Raw genomic sequence first — 19,199 nt, 5'->3', positions numbered from 1 at the left:
GGTAATTACTTCTCTGTGGGTCTCGGCAAGCACCTGTCTGTTCTTTAAAAAGAAGTTGGGTGGTTTTAAATTGCCTTCCAGCTTGTGGCTGCATTTATCAGCTCAGGAGGAGTTTACCATTTTCCTTCAGGCTTCGTGTTTATAAAGCTTGACACTTCTTACTTGCATTTTCTGGGGCCCTAAGAAGCTCCACAGAATTTTGGTCAATTTGATTTATTTCTTGGCTTTTGCTCCATCTTCCAGGTCTTTACATAATCCCTCCACCGTGGACAGGCTTGCCTGCCATCTCTTCATACATCCCGTTGCTGTTGGAAGACACTGTCACAGCATCTGGGTTCACATTTCATTAGCCTCAGATGTTGTCTTTGGGACTCCTTCAAGGACAAAACTTGCATCCTAGACTTCATAGCTTCAAAACTGAAAGTTACCACGGTGAGGCCATACCTATGACCTTGTTCTTTCAAGGAACATTCATCCCTGTTCCTGGACTGTCCCCACTCCCACCGCAAGCCCTGCCTCCCCTGTCCCTCACTTCTGCTCCCACAACATTTCGGGCCACCCAGAGCTCTTCCAGGAGCACGTTCACGACACTCCAATTCTCTGCTTTCCCGGGTATCAGGGCGTGGCTGCTGCAGCCCCAGGTGATGAATTTATTCACGGTGGCAGGTGTACGAGATGAAACCAAAGAGATTGGAAAATTTTGTAAAATGTTTGAGAAGGTGCACGCTCGTGCTTACATTTAATGGGCCCATTTAAAAAAAGTCCCTGAGTCCTGGAGCTAAGACAAAGTTTGATATCTCGGAGGCGGCGCATTTAAACATTTGTGATTCCGAGGAGCCTGATTCAGCCTGCTTTCACCCGTTCCCGCCCCCTCCCTGCTTGTGTCTCCCACGCACAGGCGTTTTCTTCGTCATTTCCTTCATGATTTAAATGGTGACAGTTGTGTCTACATTATATGCATTCATCCTGAGTCCTTTGGAGACAAGACCGGCGATCAGCCCTGCCGTCTTCATTTTACAGGTGGAGAGGTTAAGATGCGCAGAAATGAGATTGAGAAAGGTATCTTTGGCGCCCCGAGGGACCTGTACTTCGCCCCACCTGCCCTCCCCATCCTTAAGACAGGGTGCCCTCAGGCAGCGCTCTCAGCCTCTGGGGCAGAATAACTCTTTGCTGTTGGTGCTGTCCTGTGCATGGTAGGGTGTTGAGCAGTACCCCTGTCCTCCACTCCAGATGCCAGGAGCCCTGCACACCCCCAGGAGTGACCACCAAAGATGACTTCAGACATAGCCAGATGTTCCAGGGGATGCGGGGGGAATAAATTACCCTAGTTGAGAACCACTGCCTTCCTGCCGAGGACTTTAGGGTCTTGGGTATTGGACATTGTGAGTTAATCGGTCTGAGATGGGACTGGGGCACAAGGGTTTATTTTAAAATCTTCTGGGTGTTTTTGGTGTACCAGCAGCAGGGATAAGAATCTCTTTTGCAGAATTCAAATCCCATCTCTCTCAGCCTGTTTCCCGATCTGTGACACTGGGGACAGTACCGCTATACTTGCCTCGTACAACTCTGAGACTTGCGTCTGCTTATCTGTATACAGTGATGACAAGCGCAGGGCCTGGAATGGAATAATTTGCTCAATAAATATTAGCTCTTAGTGCGCTTTTCATTCCTCTCTCTCATCTTCCTTCTTGGTCCCCGGGTGTAAGCGTGGTCCAGGGGTGGTGGTTTGTGTACTGAGTGTGGGGGCTGAACGTGTCAGGGAGCCAAGAGGAGGGTGGATGGGTCAGGTCAGCAGCGGCCAGGTGGGTCCTGTTACACAGGGCAAAATGGGTTGTCCATGAAGAGGAGGGGCAGGTACCGGGGTGAGAGGATCTGAAAATCCTGCAGCTGTGGGTGAGCCCGTGATTTCAGGATTTCTCGAGAGAGGCACGAGAGGAAGCTGAGGGTCATCTTCTGGGAGGGAAGGTCCTTGGAGTTGGAGAGGGCTTGGAAGTGCATTCACTCCAGGCTCTCGGCTGGCTCATCCTCAGGATAGTGGAACTTCCCTTGGTGATGTCAGGAGGCGGGCGGTGAAGTAGACCTGGGAACCAGAGGTCGCGTCCTGGAAGCCTGTGGTGGGACCAACCAAGATGCCAGAATGGCACTGCAGTTGGAAGGGGCTGAGGAGGTAACAGGGAATCTGGAAGCTGTGCCGCGGGAGGAAGGGCTGACCGTGAGTCGTTCTGAAAATGGAGACTCTTCCCGCGCGTTTCAGTACTGGGTGCCTGGGGGCCACTGCATGTTCTCCAACACTCCCAGGACACAGCAGGGCTGGAGCGGGTGTTAGGAGGCAGGTTTCAGTTCAGGGAAGGCTGTGATTTGGTCAGAGGGACAAAGCGGAGAGGCACAAGCCCTCTGTTCTTCGGGCTGTCCTGAGAGAGGCTGGGCGACCTCCTGTAGGGGTGCCTGAGCGAAGTACTTTCCAGTCTCTGTCGGGCTCCCCTGCTGGCTCCCACAGAGGATGATAACTGGATGGCATGAGGAGGGAGAGGAAAAAGGGACAGTGGAGGGCAGCCAGGCCTGGGGGAGGGGTACCCCTGCCTGGTTGCCCGGAGATCTCACTTGAAGAGATGAGTATCTTCGTCACCCGCCACTCATCACGGCACACTGACGCACCACGTCACCCTGTTTGGGAAACTCCACTCTAGAGGACGTTCTGGCTGTGATTGCACTGCGGCCTGTCGTGTTCTGCTCTTGGCATAGTTCCCTCACTTACTGTGGCACCCTGCAGGGCACATATCGTGACCCTCACGATGCAGTGAGTCAACCTGATGCTACATCTTTCCTGGGGTCACCTGGGCTAAGGGACGACTCCTGTCCGGGACCCACACTCCTGGCTGCTCAGAGGAGATGACCCCTTCACATCCCACTGATTCTGCCGTCTTCGGTTCTGTGCACGGTGTCCGGCCGGGGCCCAGAGCTGGTCACTGGTTCCTTTGCCCTGTTGTCGGGTTACCCCTGACCTGGGACGTCTTGTAAGAACACTTCCCACACTCCCTGAGCCACGACTTCTCAGTCTGAGGTCCTCCTTTGTCAGTTCATGCTTTCAGGGCGTATTTCTTTCTTCTCTCTTGTCAATGATTGTCATTGTCTCTGGGCGAGGGGGGGGGCATGGGGCTCACTGTTTGCCTGTTTGAGCCAATTGTCATTTCCCTTGTCCCCAAAATGGAACTAAGAAGCACCTTAATGGTTTCCAAATGATGATGGTTCCATAAACCGATTAAAAAGGCCTTAATAAAACTGTCTCGAGTCATCCTTCACCGCAGCAGACGGTGCACAGTGTTTCCCAGTGATCCCAGCAAGATATAAGGGCGCTTTTTCTCTTTCATGCAGCCAGCGGCACCAGGAGGGTCCTCTTCCTCTGTCTAACCGTTCGCCTGCTTTCTCTGCTTCCCAGACAATCCACGTGGCCATCGTCTGTGCAGGATACAACGCCAGCCGGGATGTCGTCACCTTGGTGAAGTCTGTCCTGTTTCACAGGTAAGCGTGACCGTTGTCCTCTGCGGGCTCACGTGTGTGGCTGCCGGCCTGCGCCTTTCCTCCAAGAAGGGTTAGATAAAAGCACTGTTTCTCATCAATCATGTAAGCTGCTGTGGAAATGTAATTTTTGTCTGAAGCCCTGGGGAGATTATTGTGTTAATAATGTTTAACAGCAGCGATTAGGTGCCATCTCGCAATGTTTAAAATTATAGTTCTTCGACCTGAAGGGACCTTCAAGGACATTCCAGATTTGCTACTTCAATTTCTTCATTGGTTTACCCTGCCTGACAGTCACCAGACCTCTGTTTACCCATCCCTGTTGACAGGTTGTGTTGTGGACTGAATGGTGGCCTTCTAAAATGTATCTGTTGGACTCCTAAACCCCAGTACCTTTGAATGTGACTATAGATGGAAATAGGGCCTTTAAAGAGGTAATTAAGTTAATATGAAGTCTTACAGGTGGACCCTCATCCAGTATGATTAGGGTTTTTGTACGAAGAGGAGATTAGGACAGAGGGACAGCCATTTGCAAGCCAAGGAGAAAAATCTTAGAAGAAGCCGACCCTGCTGACAGCATGGTTTTGGACTTACTACAGCCTTCAAAACTAGAGAAAATAAATTCCAATTGTTTAAGGTACCCAGTCTGTGGCATTTTTTTACGGCAGCCCTAGCAAGCTAATATAGGATGCTGACTCTATTCCAAGGTACCCACCCCACCTTCCGACACTTCTGGCCGTTAGAAAGCCTTACCTTATATCAAACTGAAATTTTCCAAACTGCAGATCACGTGATGATGTCCGTTGGCTCTGGCGCGTCATCATGGAGACAGTCACACAAAGGATAGTTCCCTCTGCCGCCTGAAAGTGACCTTCTTCTCCCGGGTCGTCGCTTCTCCAAGTTAAACCCCCACCATTTGCTTCTACTTTTTCCGGGGACTTTTCTCCTGTCCCCTCACTGTTTTGATTGGTACCTAGACATTCAGGGTGTGTCCAGAATTGAATCTGCAGCTCCCGCCAGGGTCCTCGGCTCTGTTCTCACATTCTTACCAAGGGTGTGGGTGAAGCTCTTCCCTCGCCGCAGCCAACAGAATGGAAATGTGTCAGAGGACACGGCAGGACCCAGAAGGCTCTTAGCAGTAGGAACAGTCATGAAAAGCTCTCAGAGTTTAACTGAACGGAGATCACTGTAAAGTTTTCTACCCAGATCTGCTGTCAACAGCATAAACAGAGATGGGAGGGATGGTAGACACCCGAGACCTTTCTACCCTGTGAGAAACCGGGGTTCACCTCGTGTCCACCTCTCTCAGTCCCCCAACCAGCCCATCTGTTACCAGTGCCTCGAGGCTCTCCCTCCTGGGTAACTTTCAGTTCCACCCCTTCTCTTGGTCCCCACCGTGACTGGCATAGTTCAGGTCTGCGTGTACTCTCACCTGGACTTGTCCTTTGCCTCCCCGACCCATCCTCTCTCATGCTGGAATGATATTTCAAACAGGCAAGTCTGATTTCCTAAAACCTTTCACTGGCCGCTGCTTGTCAAGGGGAGAGAACTGAATCTCTTTACTGTGGCGCATCGACCGTCCAGAACCTGATGTCATTTCTCAGCAGTGTTTTCTCCCTCCTCCTTGCGGTTTCTTCGGGCTCCAGCAGCACTGCTCTGCTGGTAGCTTGCCACCCTCTATGGGGTGTGCCCTGCCTGGTTTTCATGACGCTCCTCTCTTTGCCCCTTTCTCCCCTCCTCACACCTTCTCCCCCTTCCGAACCTGGCAAACTCCTTTTATCCTTTAAGCCTTTGCGTGGGCATCATTTCCAACAGGAAACCCACCTGTACCTGTCAGTCTGGTTTGGGGGTCCCCTTCCACCAGCCAGTAATACCCTGTGTATCTTTCTGTCATTGTATTTATTACATTGTATTTTATTTATCTATTCATGTTATGTCTTCTGTAGACGAACCTGGGGCTGATGGGGACAGGAGCTATGCCTTATTGTTCCCATATTCTCTGTATCTTAGCAGAGTATTTAACATGTATGATATGCTCAATCAATGTTTTACTTGTTTAATAAGTGAATCGAGGAGACTGCATTTTAATAACCTGATGACATATTTATTCAACCAGTTGCCTACTAGCCCAGACTTAGTTCAGTCTCACTTGCCTGCCACTATATACCTCAGTGATTTTGAGCAGGTCATTTTACTCCTAAGGCTGTAGTTTGTATTGGTTAGCTTTTGCTGGGCATCAGTTCACGGCGTAACTCACATGGGTGAAAACAACATTTATTCATTAGCTCGGTGTTTGTACTGAACTCACCTGGACGGTTCTTGCTGTTCCCCTGATGTTCCTGCAGTCAGCTGGCAAGTTAGCAAAACATCTGATTCACGGCCCTCCGGGAGCTGGCGAGGGAGTTGGGAGAGGTGAGCAACCAGTGAATACATTACGTGCTCAGTTACTGCCCGGGGCTCTCGGGTCCTCCTGGGAGCTCTGTCCGGTCGACACTGGAATCTCAGGTGTACATCTGAGAAGGAAATGGAGGTGCCGAATCAAAAGGGGCCCTTTCCCACCACCCTGGCTTCTGTGCAACTTTTGACACTCTGTAGCAGTCACCTGCCTCTTGAAACCAGGCATGACATAGGCAAAGTATTGAATTAGATGAGTGGTCTTCAGCCTTCATGTATTTATTCTTTGTCTCCAGTAGAGAACTCAGGTCTCTCCCTGATTGAAAAAAAAAAAAAAAAAAAAAAAAAGCCCATCCTTTAGAGAAGTGTATAGACAGTCACTTATGCTATTTCTCAATAACAGCAAATTTTCAGGTCATAAAAACTTTTGGTGGTGGTGTGAGATGTAAATACGATTGCAATTGCAGTAGTACTTAAATACAAGCCTAACAATTTCAATAGCTGTTGAAATCGTAAGAATCCTACTGAGTACAAACTTTTACTCCTACGGTAACTGCAGCACAAAGATGTTAAGTTTAAAAATAGCAGTAGTTTTATTATCGGCTGCTGATGGCTTTCCATTCTTTCATGGCGGTGTGCGGATTTGAGAAGAAAGCAAATTCTCAGTATGTGGCTTGAAAATTCTGCACCCCACATCAGTGACTCCTTGATCTCCTTGGACCAAATGGCCAACTAAGTCCCTCCCATCCTTGAAATTCTACAAATGAGAATGATTATAAATTGATATGCTAGTGATAATGATTTGAGATATCAAGACAAAAGGACTTCTGAAAGGCATTCAGCTGAGAAAGCCCGGCTATAAATAGCTTCATTGCTTCCAAAGCACGTTACAAGGATTAACTAATACATGATTACAAAATGCTTTGACAAATGAAGTACCTTCCTAATGTTAATAGTATAATAACAGGGCTGCAGGATGCTTCTTTTGGCTTTCACTGTTAATTACAGTAATTAGATTTATTTTTCCAGACATGATTTTTAGTAAAATTTCATTTAAGGTTTGCTTTGTTACATCAAATCAGTTTTGCTTCTGTAGCGCACCTAATGACAGTGGGCATGCTGTATTTTAAAAGATAGTGAAAAAAACCAAAAAGTGCTCTGGGCACTCTCATATGCTGATGCTGGCACTAAAACTTGCTATAACCTTTTAGAAAGAACGTTCATAATATTTGCCGAAGACCTTTACCCTACATGGCTATTTTAGGGATTCTGAAAGGATATTCCTAACTACAGAAAAAGCTTTTATGAAATATTTGCTTATAATTATAAGAACTTGAATAATACTTACAAACAGCAAGTCTAAATACTGGAACATCTTCTTATAGTAAACCATGTTCTTCGTTGGCTTTAAAAAGTGTTATAACGTGGAAATGTAGTATTTTATGATATAAAATAAGTGACAACACAATTCAAAAACGTATGCATAATGTCATTCCACTATATAAATACGTGTGTGACGTGCATACATATACACGTTTACATGGGCAAAATACAGGAGTTGAAAGACTAGCAAAAAATACATGAAAAATATAATTTTTATGTGTTGTGTTTGGGGTGGTAGAAATAAACGTAACCGTGGTTTTGTTTTCTCTTTACATATTTTTCTTGGTCATCTCATTCTGCAACCTCTATCATGAAGAAAAAAGGTGGACGAGAAAAAATACAAAATATATGAGAGCAAAGGTTGCCCTAGTAGGAAACAGCACAATATGTGTCTAGGTCCCCAGATGGAAGATTGTATAAAGAAAAACTGGGGAAATGCATGTAACTCCAATCCCAGTTGCAGATAAACTGGGAAGTTTAGTTCTTCTTCAAGGAAATGGAACTTTTAGTGAGCGGAGGGGGAAAATACATATATATATTTACTTAGCAACGAAGTGCTTACCTCCTGGGCAGGAGGGTAGACCAGCCTGTGAAAATGTAATACTTGTTTGCTAGGATGATCTACTTGCTGTCTCACTGCAGCTCTGTTGGCAGGAAGAAGCTGGGTGATTTCCCTTACTTTGCATATCAAGCAGCTGGTTTTGATGCTTTTTTTTAACTTGTGCCCCTCAAGAACGTAGAGGATAAAACAAGCATCTTTGTGAAAAGTATCTGCCTCTAATTGTCTTATTGCTTATTCAGGCTTAAACTTGTTACAGAAACAGATTCTAGATTCTAAATGGAGGCACCTAGGATTTGAATAAAGCAAAGAAACAGAAGTAGGTTCTGGTTCTGGCCTTTCCATCTAGGAACTGGTGACCCAGAAAAGTCACTGTACTTCTTGGAGCTTTGGCTTGTTCCCCAACCTCTCACAGAGCCCTGTTTTGAATAGCAGAAGAGGTAATGGATGTGAAACATTTCTGCGTTTTATTTATTGAACAGGAGGAAGGTAGTTCTCACACTGCATCAGGCTCTGCTCTAAGAGGTCCTCAGATACGAATGCACTGAATGTTCATCTAGCTTCATGAGGGCACTACCGTTACCCCCATTTTACAGATGGTGAAACTGAGAATCAGTCTGTGAAGTCATGGCTCAGGGTCACAGGGAGGCTGGGCAGAGCTGGCTTTGGACGCAGTCAGTCTGACTGCAAAGTCTGAGCCCTTAAAAAGTTACACTTTGAGTGTCATGTTCTTAATTTTAATCATCATTTTGGGTGACCATGTAGACATTGGTGTCACTCCTGTGATCTCAGTTACCATCTTCTTTTGTGTTGAGTGTAAATCATAGTTTTAAAGGTCTGGACGATATAGTGTTCTAGTAAGACTTAAGAAAATAGTGTGGGGGTAAGAAAAGAAAAGGGTGACTATGTGAGGTGATGGATGTGTTAATTAGCTTGATTCCAGTGATGATTCCACAATGTATACATACATAAAAATATCACTGTAAATGTTTTCAAAATATTTAATACATACCTTAAATATATACAATTTCTATTTGTCAATTGTATCTCAATAAGGTTAGGGGGAAATAACAGGAAGGACATGTAATACCTTGAAGAGATAAAAGATCTATGCTGCATGGTCACACATGTGTATCTAAACCCAAAGAGAACAAATTCGTATAACTCAGGTGCCAAGGATGGGTCACTGTATTTTGGCCTTCATCTCAACTCTGTACAGTAGATGCCAGTATCCCCTCAAATGAGGAAACTGAGGCTCGGGGAGGGTAGACGGCTTGTTCAAGGTCACAGGTGAGTGAGTGATGCTCCTGGGGCTCCAGCCGTGATTCTGGCAGACCCTAGAACCCCTGCTGCACCTACCACACTGTGAGGCCTTTGATTTGCTCAGTTCTTCTCCATGGAGAGCTTTTCTGACAGGACACCGACTTGTCCTCGAATCTTCCCACATTGTCAAGGCCACTTGTCCTCCCTCCAACCAAGAGCTCAAACCGAAAAACCCTCATTCGGGCTGCTGGGTTTTTCTGCAGTGAGTTCCATTAAATCTCTTAAGTGTAACAGATTCACTGAGCATTCGAGTTGCTGTCACAGGCACTTTCTTTTTCTCAAATTGCAATTCCATTGTAAACTTAATAATTAAGGATTATTTCAGCTCAGATGCCCCTGCACAGCTTAACAGAAGCAGACCTTGGATTGCCTTCTAGGGTGGCTGTGGCACTTTTCTGACAAAATAAGAAAGGAAAAGCAAGGAGAGAGCTAAGGGTTTAATCATCTTTGCCTCTTTGTATTACCATATTTATTGCATCCCAACCTGGAACAGGGGAGCAGTTAGGGAAACCAGAGGCAGCAGGAGCATTGCTCATTATAAGCAAAGTCTGGCTTCCTTCTTTGTTATAAAAGTGTGATCTGGTCTGAATATAGAACAGACCTAACGTCTGCATTGCTCGAACCCAAGCAAGCTACGTGGGACCCATCATCCGGGAAGACGCGTCCTCGAGCTGGCCTGTTCAGGAGAAGCCTTTTCTCATGAGCTTAAAGCAGTGCTCCCAAAATACATATGGGAGTGGTGGTGACTGGAATCAAAGACTATTTTAGATGTTAGGCAGAATAAAAGTAAATAACATTGAATTGAGAAAATGATTCCTTCTGTAGTCCTTCTGAATGAGTTCTTACTGTCTTCAGTGGGTGCAGCTCACTTTGGTGTATGTAAATCAGTTCCTAACATCCGTCTAACTCTTGCCAATCTCCGTCTGAACGACAGAGTAGGGTAGAGGCTCCTGGCCTTTGGCTGATGTGGAGAATGAAACACCATCATTGTTGCGGTTTGTCTGGAATTGTGGGATATTCTTTCAAGTGTGGGTGCAGTCAGGCTCTTTTTTGTCCTGATGAATTGGGTTTACCTTACAGCCTGAGGCCAGTTGCAGGCCTTGCCTACCTGGGCACTTTATCTGCTGTACAGCACAGCTCCCTAAGGAAAGAAGCCGCAACACAGCTGAGCAGACCAGGCCCCATTCCCCCTCCCAGACTCAGAGGTCAGACCGTCACTCCCGTCTCGGGCCAGTTAGGAAGTATTGGGATGTAATTCACACACCAGGAAATTCACTCTTAAAAAGTGTACAGTTAAGTGATTTTTCTTGTATTCAGAGTTGTTTCAACTCTCACTAATATCTAATATTAGACTGTTTTCAGCATCTCATGAAGAAATCCCTCCACCCATTAGCAGTCACTCCCCATTTCCCATCCCTCCATCCCCTGGCGACCACTGACATTTCTGCTTCTGTGGGTCTGTCTAACCTGGACACATCAGTGTAGTCGTGTGCTGTTTGTTCTTTTGTGCTTGGCCTCTTCTAGGTAGCGTAACGTTTTCAAGGTTCATCCGTGAGTCAGTACTTCATTCCTTTTCGTTGCTTAATAACATCCATTGCATGAAGATATTACATTTCATTTATTCATCAGTTGGTGGCCATTTGGGTGATTGCCACTTGATTATTATGAATGACGCTACTATTAAAGTTTGCATACAAGCTTTTGTGTGAATGTATGTTTTCTTTTCTTTTCTTTTTGTATATCACTTAGTGTGGAATTGCAGAGTAACTCAGCAGTGGTAACTTTATGCTTAATCTTTTGAGAAACTGCCAAACTGTTTTCCAAAGCAGCTACAGCCATTTTAACAATTGCACAAGTAGCAAACAAGTGTTCCAGTATCTCCACATCCTTACCAACACTTATTATTGTCTTTTTTTTTTAAGCCATTTTAGTGGGTGTGCCGTGGTGTCTCAGAGTTCTGATTTGCGTTTCCCTAGTGGCTAGTGATGTTGAGCATCTTTTCCTACGGTCACTGACATTTGTATATTTTCTTGGAGAAGTGACTGTTCAGATTCTCTGCTCAGTTTTTAACCTGTTTAATTGTCTTTGTATTGAGTTGTGAAAGATCTTTATATATTATGGTTACCAGTCTCTTATCAGACATATGCTTTGCACATACTGTCTCCCATTCGGAGGCTGTCTTTTTCACTTTCTTGATGGTGTGTTTTGAAGCACAAAATTTTTTAATTTTGATGAAGAGCAGTTTATCTAGTTTTTCTTTTGTCGTTTGGGCTTTAGAAGTCATACCTAAGAAACTATCATCTAATGTAATATTAAAAAATTTACTCCCACATCTTCTGCTAAGGGCCTCTACAGCCAACTTCTAGGTAATTGTGTCCGCTGTGAGGAAATTTGGATCTCTTTGGTAATTATTCATTTGTCCATTTATTCCTTCTTTCAATAAACAATTACTAGATGGTTATATTTACAAGGAACTGTTAAAAATCTGGGGAAAAGATTGTTAACAAAACGTAGCTCCCCATGCCAAGACTCCATCTAGCAGAGAACAGTTGCAAAAAATCTAAGTTTTGAGCCCTGAATTCAGTGGGAGGCGCTGAGGGCGTCTGACTCTGCGGAATGGCTTCCTCGGAGCCATGGCGTCTAAATTGAGAACAGAAGGCTAGAAGCAGTAAGGGAGGCAGCGTGTGGGCGGTTGTGGAAGAGTTGACAGCGTGAACACAGCCTGCAGAAGAACACAGCTAAGCCCTGGGACTGAGTCACGGCCAGGCACTTCCTAAGCACTGGGGTTGTACAGGGAGTAAACAAGAGAGTAAGTACTTTGTGAAAGCAAAGAATCTCTGCCCTAGACCGCTCACGTGCTAGTGGAGGATGGAGAATATGGAGATTTCCACTTCTAGTGAGTGATAGGAAGAAACCAAACAGGGCAGTGGGGCAGGGAGTGATGGGGGGGGGGTTGGATGGAGTGACCATGGAGGGCCTTCTTGAAGAGGTGACCCTTCAGTTTATTCCTGAAGGAAGGAGAGGAGGCAGTCACGTGCCGGTCTGGGGAGGTCCATGGCTGGAGTGCAGGAGGGAGTAGGGAGACGTGAGCTTGGAGAGAGCAGGGTGAGATCGTTGAACGTCCTGCTGATGAGTTAGACGGTTGGAATTGGGGCCGCCTTGATTCCAGGGGGCCCACGGGGGCATATGAAGGTGGGACCATCTGCTCGGCATTGGAGTCACAAGTGAAAGCTCGCGGGAGACCTTCTGGCCCACACTGAGGCACGATGAAAAGTGGTCTGGGCCGTGTTTTCAGGTGCTTTCTCCGTGGCCGCAGGAGGTGCCGTTGACGGGACCCACGTTCTCGTGATGGTACCCCAGGTGGGGCGTTGGCAGAGCCGCTCCAGGCGTTCTTCCTCCCCACGATGAGCCGCTGCTGGGCAGCCTGCGTTTGACTGCTGAGGTGGGGTCAGCAACCTGTCAGGGTCCCGGTGGTCCCCTGGGCTGGGGCCCGAGTGTCCTCTGATTAAGCATTTTCCTAGTTGTCTGAGGGAACCTGCTGAGGCTCATTGCCCTCCTTGGCCATGCAAACACCTAGTTTAGCCCTGAAAGATGAGCTCCTTGTCTTTCTAAATTGACTCTCCCTTCTGGAGAGATACTTTAAATAGACCAGACGGAGAGCATGGAAGAGGGGGAAAGCCTTGTACCAGTGCCTGCAGCATCCTCCTCTGAGAGTCTGTTCCTCTCACCCACGCTGGTCCATCTTCTGCTCTGTAACCAGATTAAGCTCCTGAGTTACAGCTTTGATCTGCTGCCTGCCAAGCCCCCCGACCTTATCTGGCTATCCTCTCTCTCAGAGAAAGAAACTCAGTGTTTAGGAATTCGCACGCTCTGGCCCAGTCTGTCATTAAGACTACCTCTTTTTCTTTTCATCCTCCCCATTCCTGGCATAGACTAAGTGTTCAATAAACACTGGTTTGTATGATCCACTCAAATAAGACTGTTGTTCTTTCACAGACACACTGTGGACTTTCCCACCTCTGTTCCTTTCCTTGTTCTGTGACATCGTGCTGAATGCCTTCCTCCCTCCTCCATCATTTCCCATCCAAAGGCCCAGTATACTTGCCACGTCGTCCATGGAGACGTCCTAGCTTCTCCACTGGCTTGAAGTGGTCTCTCCCACCCTCATACTCCTGTAGCTTGTGTGTTCCTCCCTGTGGAGCCGTCCTGTACAGTTGTGCAAGTTGTTCACTGTCCAACTCTAGGGATGCCTTCACCAACCATCCATGTCGTGTCTTCAGATGGCTTCCTGGGAGCTGTGCCATTCCCAGACTTGGCAGCTGTGCATGCAGCGTGGTCCCGTGGCACACCCGTGTTCTAATGTTTATGTGGGTGTTTGTCTTCTGTCTCTCTATCTCCGCCAGATGGAGCGCTGCCTGGAGAGAGGACTCTGAGCTCATCCATCGCCTAAATCCCTGTTCAGCCTCCCTTGCTGCTTGATAGCTCTTTGTTGGGTGTTTACTCATGCAACTCATTTGTGGTCTGTGGATAGAGGAACTAATGGAGGATACGTCATTTGAAAAGTGATGCAAATGCAGTAGAGAAAAGAACAGATTCATAGGCTCATGTTGATAAGAGTTTTCCTAGTCCATTTGGCAGCTACATGTAACAACATAGACTGGGTGGCACGTGAACAACAAAAATGTATTGCTTCTCTCAGTTCTAGTGGCTGGGAAGTCCAAGATCACGACCCCAGCATAGTCTGTTTCTGGTAGGTGCCAGCTTCCTGGTTGCAGACTGCAGACTTCTGTGTCCTCATGTGGCTGAAAAAGTGAGGTGTCTCTCTCTGTCTCTTTCTGTCTCTCTCTTTCTCTCTCTCTCTCTCTCACACACACACACACACACACACACACACACACGGGCACTAAACCCTGTAGGTAGAACTCTGCCCCTGGGACCCAATCACCTCCCAAATGCCCGACCTCCCTGCACCATGATAGGCGTTAGGACTCAGCATGTGAGTTTGGACTGGGTAGCAACAAACATTCAGACCATACCAGTAGTTAACAGACATTAAAATCTTACTGCGTGCCAGGCGTCTTGCTAAGCACCTTGTGTACATCACATGGCTCGATCCGCATGATGACCCATCATAATATTGCTTACTCACCATGATCGTTCCTGATTTGAAATGAGGAAATTGAGGCCTAGAGAGATGAAGTCACGTGCTTATGGTCACTCAGTGGTGAATGCAGCAGGGTTCCGACCCAGACGTTCTAGAGCAGAGCCCGAAACCTTGAACCATGGACGCAAGTGTACTGTCGGTGACTTCTACTTCTTCTGGTAACGTTAACAGAGACAGGGAAGGAGGGGCTTGGGCTGTCTCTTCCTGTTGTCCGAGTGTTTCTTGAGCCCCCACTGCTTGCTCACCTCTCTGCTGGACCCCGGGGATGGAGATGAAAAGATGGTTCCCGTCCTTGGAGGCCTCGGTGGAGAGAAGGCGCCCGGTGCTGGGGTTTGTATCTCGGTGCCTTGCTTTAGGTGGAAGATTTGCCTTTCATTTGAGGCACCGAGTTAGCAGGAAAAGGAAGGGTGAGACTGGGCTCACAGAAGGCTTTCAGGAGGAGAGGACTTACAAAGGGAATTTGGAAGGCTGAACAGGAACTCACGGGACCTCCAAGTATAGGGAGTGATAGTCCAGGGAGACGGAACAGCCCAAGCAAAGATACAGACAGGTGGAAAACATGATGTATTGGAGCAAATATGAGTAGCTTGGTCTGTTTGGTGTTGTTACCCCATGTCTAAAATTGTGTGGATAAAAATGTCAGTTGACAGCTACACAGATTTACCTTCACCCATTCTTGATAAGTAAGACTCCACTGCGGTTCCTGGGACGGGGGGATGGCTGTGCCCACGCTGAGGGCTGAAGGGACAGTCTGTCTTCCCAAGGACTGTGACTTCCTACCGCTGGCTTATTGTTCAGGGAAGTCTATAAGCAAACACGCCATCACTCTCTCACGCCATCAGTCATCACTTAGGACTCCTGGCCACTTCTTACAGGGAAGCTGTAGGGCACACATGCCCCTTCCTTCTGGGCATAGACACTCTAGTGGGAGGATGTGCAGTGTTCAGGCTGTGGGTGCCATGGAGAAACTCTGCAGTGCTGATTGCTGCTTTGGGCCAATTATTCAGTCTCTCTTAACACCCTTGAGCACCTGTTATGTGTTTGGCAGGTTGGCCTTGGAGAGTAACTTCCTTTAAGTCCAGACTCATCTACCCAGCTCCACCTGCCTTTGCCACCATCGCCTTAAACTTGGTCTACCCAATCCCAGAACCTCGTCTTCCTCCAGTGTGCCTTTCTTCTTGTGCACCCCATCCTGGAGACGTCACCACCAACTCTAGAACCCCAGTGTCGTCATCTTCTTCCTCTCCATTTGCCCCCGTACCCGAGATCTCTTTTCTTGAAATCCCTCTGGATTCAACATCTTTGTTGCTCTTCCACAGACACTGCCTAAATCAGATTCTCATTTCACTTTCCTTTAGTCTGCTAAATGAAGTGTCCACCCCTCATCCCCTGATCTGCCCACTCTCCATCACCCATCCAACCATGCAGTACATTTGTCAAACTCCTAGTGCCTTCCAGGCACTGAGCTAGACCATGGGGCTCCCGTTTGAGCGTAACTGGCATGATCCTTCACCTCCCTGACCTCACAGTCAAGCGGGCTGTAGACAAGAGAACAGGCGGTCACAGCCTAGGGATGGTACATGGTCCTGAGATGCTGTCCATTAGGAAGGGCCCCTGAGCTGGTCGTGGGTGGTCAGGGAGGAATTCTAGGAGCAAATGATGGCAGACCTCAAAGGTAAAGGCTGGTGAGGGAGAACCAAATGGGGAATGGAGAGTGTGAAGGAGGGGGAAGGAGGAGGAGGAAGGAAGGGACAAGACCGTGAGATGCCTGAGAGCAGGGATGGCGTGTCTTACCACCATGTCCCCAGCATCCTGTTCATCACCTGCAAGTAGTAGGTGTTTAACAAGTATTTATAGAATGAGCAAATGCAGGAGGGTTTCCTGCAGAGTAAACCATATAGGTAAAGGCCCAGGTGGAGAGAGTGCATGGGACCAGGGGGCACTGAGAGACGTCTGCATGGTTGGACGTTAACGCAGGGCTGGGGAGCGACTGTGCGCTGTACACGGGGCTGAGCACTGTAGGGCTGGTGATAGTCATCCCCCTGCTAAGCTAATGAAGTCCAGACTGCCCCGATGGGCGTTCATTGCTCCGCTCTAACCCCCGAATCCCTGCTGACCCTGTCCTCAACCACCACACTCTTAGCGCACCCTGGGCTCCAGCCACAGCCTCATTCCTCTCCTCGGATTGCGTCTCCTCTTCCTCTGCCTCCTGTCAAAGCCGGTTATCCTGTAGGGCGCTGCTTCCCCCAGCTCTTACACATCCTTCTGAGCCAGTCCCGCTCAGCCCTTCTTTTTCTTTCCTCTCCTAGAACCTTGTCACCACATTCCACCTCCTGTTTACATTTCCTTGTGTTTCTATTTAACTGTCTCTCTAAATAGCATGAGCCCCTTGAGGGTGGGGGGCCGAGGTCATTCTCATCTTTCGATTTTGCAGAAGTGCCCCTTTGTGGTGTTACAATTTATGCTGTTACTTCTCCTAGCACAGTGGTATTTATGATGATAGTTCTTCTGGATTGAACTCTTGCTCTGTGCCTGGCAGTCCCTCAGAAAGGCATGTCTGCTGTCTGTCATTGTCCCACCTGTTTGTTATTGATATGCATCGTGTGTTGTACTTCTCATCTCATTGACCCAGTAGCCCAGAGAGGAGGCTTCTCAAAACATTTTGCAGGATGAGGCAGCAGCCGTGTAGAGGTGTAAGTGACATGCTCAGAGTCCCCACTAAGAGATGCCAGAAGTAGGCTTTGAACCCACGTCTGTTTGAATCAGAAGCTTTGCCCTTGTGTCATGCTGGCTTGTATTTTGGGAGCTGCCTCAGTATAGCCGCAGGTTGACTGAGGTAGAATGAATAAAGGCTTTAGAAATAGAAGCGAGGGCGAGATGATACTGAGTGGGGGGAGCCCCTGATGGTGCCATCGTGGGTGCCTGGTTTTCTCTGGGGAGGACAGGACTCAGTGCTGTGCTGTGGGAGGGGGACCTTGCCAGCTCCATCCAGCCAGTCTAGAGACCTGACCCTTCTGAACCAATGCCCGCACGTCCAAGTGGTAAAGATAAAGCATTGGCCAAATTGTTACATATGCTCTACTTAGGATTTTTGGAAACACAGATGCCCTAATAACTGGTAGGACGGTTGGCTTGCCTCGGGTGTCAGCAATGATTTTCCCTTCTGTGGTCCTCGGTCGTCACGTCCCTGAAATCCTGACTTTGGATGAGACGTCTTCTCTCCTTGTCAGCTCTGACACACTCACCAGTACACACTGGTTTGGTAACATGCCTCGTTTACCTTCGCGATCGCTGTTGGAAACTGGTTGGAAACTGGCCACGTTGTTACAGATCGGTAAGAGCGCGTTTTTGTGGCCGGAATTCAAAGGTGTCGATTCTCCCTCCTGACTCCTCCTCTCACTCCCGCAGGCGGAACCCCCTGCACTTCCACCTCATCGCCGACTCCATCGCGGAGCAGATCCTGGCCACGCTCTTCCGGACCTGGATGGTGCCCGCCGTGCGTGTAGACTTCTACAACGCGGACGAGCTCAAGGTACTGGAGGGCGGGCGAGGCGCCGCCTCGGTCTCGTCAAGCCAGGTGCTTTTCTTGTTTGTGGTTTAGAAGACGGCAGCAAAGACAGACACCTCAGCTCCCACCTGGAAGGGCCCAGTCTTTAACTAGGGTGTTTACCACTGGAATCCGATTTTACTGTCTGAAGCATTAAAGTGACCTCTTCTTTAGCACAGAATGTGCGTCGGTCCCTGTAGTTCTGGCCACCTGCAGAAGTGGCCACTGGCCTGGTACATATCTAAAGGAGGCCCATGGTGACTTTAATCTCGAGAATTTTGTTACCAAGTGAGGTCAGTACTGAACTCAGGAGTCTGACGGACCTGGGTTTGAATTCGTATATTGTCATTAACTGGTCATAAGACACAAAATAAATAAGCTGTGCTTTCGCTGGGTCTGTTTTTCAGCAGCAGAAATGTGCTGACAGTACCAAGCTCACAGAGTAATTCAGAGGCTCAAACGAGAAAATGTGTGTGAAGGTGCTTTAAAGACTCTGCTGAGTAAATCTGAAGGGTTAATTGGGCCAGAAAGTTTCAACCAAACGATACTCATTTGACCGCATCATCCCCTTGCTTAAAATCCTCCCGTGGTGCCACGTTGCCTGCGTCTAGATTGAGTTCCACAGTTTGATTCAGAAGTCTTGCGTGTTCTGGCTCTTGATTCTTCTTCCCGTGTCATCTCTGGTCATTCCTGCAAATTCGCCTGTTACTCAGCTCTAAGAAACCACCTCTGGGCTCTCCGTTCTGCCTCCAGTGTTTGAGCCTTTGCCTATGCTTGTTGCTTCTACCTGACACACCCTTCCACCTACCTTGTCACAACCCCCACTCGTCCTTCAGGACTCAGCTGCCTGGCCACCTCCTCTGAGAACTTTCCTTGACTTCTCCAGGAAAGAGGACGATGTTTTCTATTCACTTGTCTGTCCGCTGCTTTAGTTTAGAACCCTCTTATTGGAGGACAGGCCTGCGGTGCATCTTATTCTTTTCCCTGTTTTTGGCACATCTGTTGGTACCTGTAACGCTCATGGATTTAACAAATTGCTCTTATTAGTGGAACCTGTAACTCTGCAGAAATACACGGATGCTCTATCTCCAATCAACTTGGGGAGGACTAAACACCTAGGCATGAGGCTGATTCTAGCAAATTGCTTGTTTCCAGCCTTCTCGAGCCATTATCTTTTCATTTCAGAGCCATAACGTTTTAAATAGATCACAGAGATGCCGGCCGGAGTTTCTGATTTTCCCATATCTCAGGCTCAGAGGTTGATCGAGATGTTCAGAATTTAGCCTTTGGGGATTGTCGTGGTAATTTGTGTG

At 47.7% G+C, this 19,199-nt stretch overlaps 1 protein-coding gene across 6 annotated transcripts in view; it reads left to right on the top strand.

Moving 5' to 3' along the window:
• The window catches only part of LARGE1 (LARGE xylosyl- and glucuronyltransferase 1), a 491,734-nt gene that overhangs the window by 232,675 nt on the left and 239,860 nt on the right, over nucleotides 1–19,199 (top strand). For all 6 annotated transcript variants that reach the window (XM_074375446.1, XM_074375448.1, XM_074375447.1 and 3 more), the window contains 2 exons: nucleotides 3,437–3,519; nucleotides 17,748–17,871. In XM_074375446.1, the coding sequence (XP_074231547.1) occupies nucleotides 3,437–3,519; nucleotides 17,748–17,871 (207 nt within the window). The remainder of the gene's footprint in view (nucleotides 1–3,436; nucleotides 3,520–17,747; nucleotides 17,872–19,199) is intronic.

This window comes from Camelus bactrianus, chromosome 12, assembly GCF_048773025.1.
Source record: "Camelus bactrianus isolate YW-2024 breed Bactrian camel chromosome 12, ASM4877302v1, whole genome shotgun sequence".
In the NCBI taxonomy this organism is placed as follows: domain Eukaryota; kingdom Metazoa; phylum Chordata; class Mammalia; order Artiodactyla; family Camelidae; genus Camelus; species Camelus bactrianus.
This window is presented reverse-complemented; position numbering and strand designations above follow the sequence as displayed.